Raw genomic sequence first — 8,231 nt, 5'->3', positions numbered from 1 at the left:
TTTGCTCGCCTTTCCTCCCTCCCTCCCTCCCTCTGGCTGGCTCTTGCTCGCCTTTCCCTCCCTCCCTCCCTCCCTCTGGCTGGCTCTTGCTCGCCTTTCCTCCCTCCCTCCCTCCCTCTGGCTGGCTCTTGCTCGCCTTTCCTCCCTCCCTCCCTCCCTCTGGCTGGCTCTTGCTCGCCTTTCCTCCCTCCCTCCCTCTGGCTGGCTCTTGCTCGCCTTTCTCCCTCCCTCCCTCTGGCTGGCTCTTGCTCGCCTTTCCTCCCTCCCTCCCTCTGGCTGGCTCTTGCTCGCCTTTCCTCCCTCCCTCCCTCTGGCTGGCTCTTGCTCGCCTTTCCTCCCTCCCTCCCTCTGGCTGGCTCTTGCTCGCCTTTCCTCCCTCCCTCCCTCTGGCTGGCTCTTGCTCGCCTTTCCTCCCTCCCTCCCTCTGGCTGGCTCTTGCTCGCCTTTCCTCCCTCCCTCCCTCTGGCTGGCTCTTGCTCGCCTTTCCTCCCTCCCTCCCTCTGGCTGGCTCTTGCTCGCCTTTCCTCCCTCCCTCCCTCTGGCTGGCTCTTGCTCGCCTTTCCTCCCTCCCTCCCTCTGGCTGGCTCTTGCTCGCCTTTCCTCCCTCCCTCCCTCTGGCTGGCTCTTGCTCGCCTTTCCTCCCTCCCTCCCTCTGGCTGGCTCTTGCTCGCCTTTCCTCCCTCCCTCCCTCTGGCTGGCTCTTGCTCGCCTTTCCTCCCTCCCTCCCTCTGGCTGGCTCTTGCTCGCCTTTCCTCCCTCCCTCCCTCTGGCTGGCTCTTGCTCGCCTTTCCTCCCTCCCTCCCTCTGGCTGGCTCTTGCTCGCCTTTCCTCCCTCCCTCCCTCTGGCTGGCTCTTGCTCGCCTTTCCCTCCCTCCCTCCCTCTGGCTGGCTCTTGCTCGCCTTTCCTCCCTCCCTCCCTCTGGCTGGCTCTTGCTCGCCTTTCCTCCCTCCCTCCCTCTGCTGGCTCTTGCTCGCCTTTCCTCCCTCCCTCCCTCTGGCTGGCTCTTGCTCGCCTTTCCTCCCCTCCCTCCCTCTGGCTGGCTCTTGCTCGCCTTTCCTCCCTCCCTCCCTCTGGCTGGCTCTTGCTCGCCTTCCTCCTCCCTCCTCTTCGCCTTTCCTCCCTCCCTCCCTCTGGCTGGCTCTTGCTCGCCTTTCCTCCCTCCCTCCCTCTGGCTGGCTCTTGCTCGCCTTTCCTCCTCCGGCTGCTCTGGCTGCCTCTCTCTCCTCCCCCGTCACACTGGCTCTTCATTTTCCTGTCTCCCCGCAATTTCCCTGTCTCCCTTCGTCTGGCTCTCCCATTCCCCCCCCCCCCTCCGTCTGGCTCTCCCATTCCCCCTTCTGGCTTGTTCTAGCTTTCCCTCTCCCTCCCTCTGGTTGGCTGTGGCTCGCCCTCCCTCATTCTGGCTGGCTCTGTCTCTGGCTGGCTCTCTTTTCCCCCCGCCACACTGGCTCTTCATACCCCCCACTGGCCCATGCCCTGTCTCCCATGCCCTGTCTCCCATGCCCTGTCTCCCATGCCCTGTCTCCCATGCCCTGTCTCCCATGCCCTGTGTCTCCCATGCCCTGTGTCTCCCATGCCCTGTGTCTCCCCTGCCCTGTGTCTCCCCCCTTGCTCTCTCCCTTTCCCTGTCGTCTCCCCCCCTTGCTCTCTCCCTTTCCCTGTCGTCTCCCCCCTTGCTCTCTCCCTTTCCCTGTCGTCTCCCCCCCTTGCTCTCTCTCTTTCCCTGTCGTCTTCCCCCCCTTGCTCTCTCCCTTTCCCTGTCGTCTCCCCCCCCTTGCTCTCTCCCTTTCCCTGGTCTCCCCCCCCTTGCTTCTCTCCCCTTTCCCTGTCGTCTCCCCCCCTTTGCTCTCTCCCTTTCCCTGTCGCTCTCCCTTTCCCTGTCGTCTCCCCCCCTTTGCGCTCTCCCTTTCCCTGTCGTCTCCCCCCCTTTTGCGCCTCCCTTTCGCAGCTGTCCCCCCAACCTGGCTTGGGTTCTCTCTCTCTCTCTCTCTCTCTCTTCTCCTCCCTCTCTCTCTCCTCCCTCTCTCTCCTCCCTCTCTCTCTCCCTCTCTCTCCCTCTCTCTCCTCCCTCTCTCTCCTCTCTCTCCTCCCTCTCTCTCCTCCCTCTCTCTCCTCCTCTCTCCTCTCTCCTCCTCTCTCCTCCCTCTCTCTCCTCCCTCTCTCTCCTCTCTCCTCCCTCTCTCTCTCTCTCTCTCTCTCCTCTCTCTCTCTCTCTCTCTCTCTCCTCCCTCTCTCTCTCTCTCCTCCCTCTCTCTCTCTCTCCTCCCTCTCTCTCTCTCTCTCTCTCTCTCTCTCTCTCTCTCTCCTCCCTCTCTCTCTCTCTCTCCTCCCTCTCTCTCTCTCCTCCCTCTCTCTCTCTCTCTCTCTCTCTCTCTCTCTCTCTCTCTCCTCCCTCTCTCTCTCTCTCTCTCTCTCTCCTCCCTCTCACTTTAACTCGTCCCATTCCCTACAGTTTCCCTTGGATTCTTTGATGACATAATCATTCCACCGGAGTCTCTTCAGCAGCCTGGAAAGTTGTATCTTTTTTAAATAACCTGCAGTTACAGTGGGCAAGTATGATTCTCTTTGAGAGACATGGGAAAGTGTGGATTGGAGCACTTGAGGAGGAACTAGTTGAATTTTATAACTTCCTTATTTTTAGATCGTCTGGCACTGGAGTCGCAGACCTTTACGTTTTCTTGTGGGGGGCACAGAAGTAAAGAAGCAGAAAGTATATTTGTTGTGGTCGGTAAATGTAATCTGTGTTGGGAGTGTTTTTCTATACCTGTGTTTGACCAAATGTTACATCTAGTAATGTAATTGAGCGGTTACACTTCACACTTAGGGTGGGTAGACACTGGAATAAAGTATAGATCATGCATGAGAGAAAGAGTAAAAGATTGTCTACACAAAATGTGTTTAACAGGAATAATGTAAACGAGGTTCAACTACAATACAGGCATCACCAAATCTATATACACGTTAAGGTGTCCAAAGTGAACACATCCACACTTAACAGTATACAGGCACTGTTGTAATGGAAAAGGTGGGGAGGAAAAAAGGTTAGTACTTATAACAGACATTATAAGTTATAAGGCAAACCGGTCAGCTGCAGAATCAGGCTGCAGTTGTTGGCAGTTAGTGGCGGGGCGTGGTCGTGTGGCGACTCAAACCTTTACAAAACGCTATAAGGCCCCGAAGCGGCACTGCCGAGGAGCGTACATTCGCAACCTGCTTCACTCCGCCCCCTTACCCTCCAGTGGTCCTTTGTCAGTAGGTATCTGCTGTGTAGGGCGTCAGCGGCCTAGACCTGAGACTTTGGCAAGAAAAACTATTTCAAATATTGCCTATGACCGTTCCTGTGACTCTGTCCTTGGATGGAACAAGTGAAGCAAATGGGCGCCCGCACACAGCAGCAGCTGAAACTGCAAGGCACAACATCTATGACACGAATGTCTGTAGCAGAATCTGATTCTGAGGTCAGGCTGTCCACCCTTTCCCCTCCCTTAAACGTTAAATGCATGCCCATCGAAAAGTCAAACTATGGGCTATTGCCTGACCTAGATGTGACTGACGGCGAGATTCTAGAAGTGGGCGATTAGGTGCCATTACTGCCACTAGACACTCTCGATCCTGAGGGCTCCTCTAAGAACTTAAATCATCAGGATTCCTTGAAGAGAGTGGGAGCGCCATCTCGAGAAGAGGGTGAGGATTGAACTCCTCCCCCCCACCCCCCATTAGCAGTGCTGTCATGGGGGAATTGAGGGACACTCCCCCACTAAATTTGAGACTGGAGAACACCCCCAATGCTGCACTTGTGGAAAAAGAACATCTGTGGGGGGCGGGGGGGGGGGGCGAAGGGGGGGCAAGCTGCTGTTAGAACATTCTAACTTGAAGAAACAGGAATGAGTCTGACGTTGACTGCAATGCTTGCGTTGGGACTATCATGGAATATTGCTGTCATCCAACCCACTCTGGACGGAAAAGCATTAAGAAAGAAAAATATCACAAGCACCTTGAGCGCAATGGAAGTGAACAATCCATCTGCCCTCCATACACAGATTTCACTTGTTACTTCATCTAACCCCCTTCGAGAATGGGAAGCATCTCAGGAGGTAAAGTGGGAGCTGGCAATTGCCCCAAATACTCTCCCGATCCTGTTGTCACAGGAAAGTTATTTGGAAGACCTGAGGCAGCCTTCCGTTCTCTCTTCAACTCCATCCTCGTTTTCGACTGCGACAAGTTTAAATGAGTCTATATTCTTGCCAAATCCATCCCTGCAAGGGTGCTCATGGTTCAAGTATAAACCTTGATAATGTTAGCTCTCACAATCTCGATGGCCCCTTTCATTAAATTGTATGAATCAGTCGATGAGGATTATAAAAGATCAAGCCACCCTCCTGGCAATGGTCCATTCAAAGTTGATCTACTTAGTCATTCACAGAGACGGTCCAAGCCAGACTGGATAGGGAAGCGGAACAATCCAGCCAATGGCATAATTGCCTATGTGATGTAGCAAGAGAAGAAATGACAGACAAAAGTGCTAAAATGGAGGCTATTCTGGAATCGCAGAAGTGGGTGCGAGTCATGTACAACTCAGATCGCAAAGTGAACTCTGAGCCTGCATGGAAAAAATCTGAGTCTTTTTTCGAAAGATCCTACAGGGATCTCCAAAGAGACTGGCACTCGGTCTCAAGGAAAATCAACAAAGGATCTACCCCATGGGAAATGAATAATCCCTAATAAAACACAAAAGAGGGATAATTCGGAAGCTCCGCAAAAGGAAAAAGGAGGCGAGAGAAGTCGAACCACTAAAGAACACAGAGACAAGGGAAATAAATCCAACAGACCCAGTTAATGTTCAAGAATCGGATATTGTTATTGCTCAACCAACAACATATGACAATATCATCTGATCAAAATGTAAAGGCAAAACGTACCAAAGACCTCTTTCCCATTTTTGGGAAAAATACGAATAAACTGGTGCGCGAAGAACCTCTGCAACAAAAAACAGATAAACACTGTTTCAGATAAGAGACAAAAGTCAAACGCCTCTAGAGCCTTCTTTTGAAATCTGAAAACGCCCTCGCCCATCCCGAGCACTATCTGGCAAAGATCTAAGGGAGGGCACCCAAGGTAGACTGAAATACAAGTGACACCGCCAAACTAGAGTGCCGACAATGATGTTGAACACAAGGAGCAGCAATCACACCTCCAAACTGATAAATCAAATGGTATCACTCTTAGAGCTCTCAATTTACTCAATTGAATCCACTAATGAAGCGTTGGAAATAAAGGGACCCCAAGTGGGGAATCACAATTGAGCATAGATCAGACCATGCCTACAGAATTGATGGTTAAGGCCCCAAACTCCTTGAGCGTTTGTGAGGGGGCTTTTCAAACCCTAGCCTAAAAAAGAGCAGTGGCAGTGAAAAGATTGCAACAAAAAGAGGAGTGTGTTAAGCATCTGCTGGTTTCTGAAAAACCTGTTTGGAAAAACCAAAACGATAAGCGGAAGTTGGAGGTAACAACTCTATCCTTGGAACGTCTCTTCTGCGCCAATGATGGTCTTATTCTTAATCGTAGAAATGTAATGACTTTGTTACACCACATTCCTAATCTCCGTCTGATAAATTTCAGATGACATAGTTTTGGTTGATTTTGTGAGGGAATCCTAACTGGATTGGGTGATTCTACATTTAAAAAACAAATCTACTAAAAAAGACCTTGTTGGAAGCTGCCCCATAGTTCCTGCCTTTCGGTTTTTAGCTAAAACATGAAGTAGGAGCTCCATGGACTCCCTTTGGTAACCATACCATCACAACCAATGTTGAATGTGACCATCGTGAGCTCCCAAGGAATCCATATTCGTTTAGTACATAGAGCTCCGGCACAAAATCAATATAGCGCTTGCAGCGATTAGAAAGGCGAAGAATGGGCTTGGCTCCCTAGAGCCCTCTCGCATTCCCAAAATCAATAATAAGATATAAATGGCCTTTGTAGCCCTTGCAAATTGGCTGTTGGACTACAAGAAGGTGTATTCATCTGTTTAATAATGAGCAGGACCTGAAAAGATTTGGCATTCTATGCTTCCAAGAATCCTGGTTAAGAAAAACCCCTCTGTTTGAAGGATTCACAACTTTCCTAAACCCGGCAAAAAAAGGCCCAACTGCAAGACAATTTTCTGGTCTCTTAACCTTAATTAAAACGTGCCAAGGAATTAGTATGTTAAAACACTTTACACCCAACCCATGGATTCAAGTGCTTATGTTGTAGATCAGATCAAACTCGAAAGCTCCTAAGCTAATTATGTATTTGTTGAACTTGTATTGGGACCCGGCAAAAGTAGGGGGAAGATGAGTTCATAAAATCTGTGATCGGTCCAATTGACCAGGCGCGTGTAGATTTTGTGAATCCCAATGTTATACTTTGTGGAGACTTGAACGACAGGTGCATTGATATGAACGGGAACCCTGTAAAATCTGTTGAAGCCATAGCAGCCCCTTCGGGAGCCAGAGCTCAAAGATGGCTACATGAGATGGCAGCCAGAGAATTTGGAAGGCTTAATGGTCAAACAAAGGGGATATCCCGGTTCAATCCACCTGGTAGTGTGGCCACCTTAAGGCCACATTAGATTACTTTTTTGTTTCAGGCAATGTTCTACATGAGGTCACGTCACTGGAGATAGTCCGAATTGAATCCAGTGATCATGCCCGCCTGAAGTTGAGATGGAAAGGATTGATTAGGGGGAAGACTAAGGCTAAACAGATGCATTGACGTTCAGGTCTCCCAAGGTAGAAATAGATTGTGTATAAAACCCCACAATATCTTGTATAAAACCTCACAATATCTTGGAGATTACAACGGAATTTAGTGACCAGATCGGTCAGAATAGCTCAACTTTGAACTACGCTTCCCCTACTCATAAAATTTCAACAAGTCCTTTCTAGAGACAGAAAACCTAAATCCTCCCGAAACCATAGGTATAAGCGATACATTGCTAGAGGAGCAGAAGAGAATAAGGTAAAAAATGGGAGCTCTTAATAATACTTCTGAGATCATACAATCCTTGATTGGGGGGGTGGGGGTGTAGGGGGAAACGAAGTCAACAATACAAAAATTGGCTTTTATCATTCAAAGCTGAAAGATCTCAGCAAGAAGGACAGAATATGCTAAAAGTATTATGTAAGAAAAATTTCCGTCTAACATAGGAATGGATAAATAAAGTGGGCACTCCCCAAGAAGAGCTGCAAGTGTCAGCAGTTTCGGAACAGTGGACCGACCATCTTGGATCCCCCTTTACCCCTCTTTCAGCCAAGTGTTCCAAACCAGATGAGCTTGACCCTTCTCCGTGGTCTTGGCAATTGGATAAAGAGGATATCCTGAACTTGATTGTGAAATTAAGCACCTCAAGAGCCCCTGGCCCCGATTACCTGACAAATTATATCTTAAAGCAGGCTCCTGACCTGTGGACAGAATTTTCATTCCTATTATTCCATCAAATAATTCAACAGAAAAGGGTTCCCCCCTTCTTCGAAAAAGGCCTCATAATACCTATCTTCAAGAAGGGCGATGGATCAAACCCCAAAAATTATCGACCATGATATACTCTGAGAAAGGTTTTCACGTCCCTGATACTGCAACATCTGATAAAATGTGCCAAGGAATCAGGACTTCTAGACACCCGTCAGACAGGGTTCATTAAAGGTATTGCAACCTCCCTAAATCTTTTCCTGTTAAATCTCCTTAAGCTCCAGGCGACCAGAGAGAAAACAAAACTCTACATTGCATTAGTGGATCTGGAGCAGGCATTCCACAGGATTAACAAGGAAAGATTGTGCGCCAAATTAAATAACCGACACTGCCCTCTGCATCTGACACAGGTGATGAGAGAATTGTACTCCGGAACAACAATGCAGGTTTGACTAAACCTGCATGGCCAGCTATCTAGGAATATTGAGACCTATCGGGGATTGGAGCAGGATTGTGTGTTGGGTCCAGCCCTGTTTAATCTATATTTATCGGATCTGGTTTTGAGCCAAAGCAAAGTAATAGCTTTTCCGCCTAAGATCAACAGAACCTTGATACCCTGGATCCTGTACGTGGATGATCTGATCTTAATTGATAAAACCCCCATAGGTCTCCAATGCAGATTAAATTGCCTCCAGGAATACATGATTGCTAATGACCTGAAAATTCATGTGAAAAAATCAAAAATGATGGTCTTAAGTGTTAACAAAGGCAATCGAAA

The 8,231-nt window shown here is 49.2% G+C and overlaps 1 protein-coding gene across 3 annotated transcripts in view; it reads left to right on the top strand.

The window, feature by feature from the left end:
• POLR3H (RNA polymerase III subunit H) overlaps nt 1-8,231 on the top strand; it is a 128,173-nt gene that overhangs the window by 61,990 nt on the left and 57,952 nt on the right. For all 3 annotated transcript variants that reach the window (XM_069652764.1, XM_069652762.1, XM_069652763.1), the window contains one exon: nt 2,454-2,517. In XM_069652764.1, the coding sequence (XP_069508865.1) occupies nt 2,454-2,517 (64 nt within the window). The remainder of the gene's footprint in view (nt 1-2,453; nt 2,518-8,231) is intronic.

This window comes from Ambystoma mexicanum, chromosome 3p (assembly GCF_040938575.1).
Source record: "Ambystoma mexicanum isolate Mex_15411 chromosome 3p, UKY_AmexF1_1, whole genome shotgun sequence".
Classification (NCBI taxonomy): Eukaryota; Metazoa; Chordata; class Amphibia; order Caudata; family Ambystomatidae; genus Ambystoma; species Ambystoma mexicanum.
This window is presented reverse-complemented; position numbering and strand designations above follow the sequence as displayed.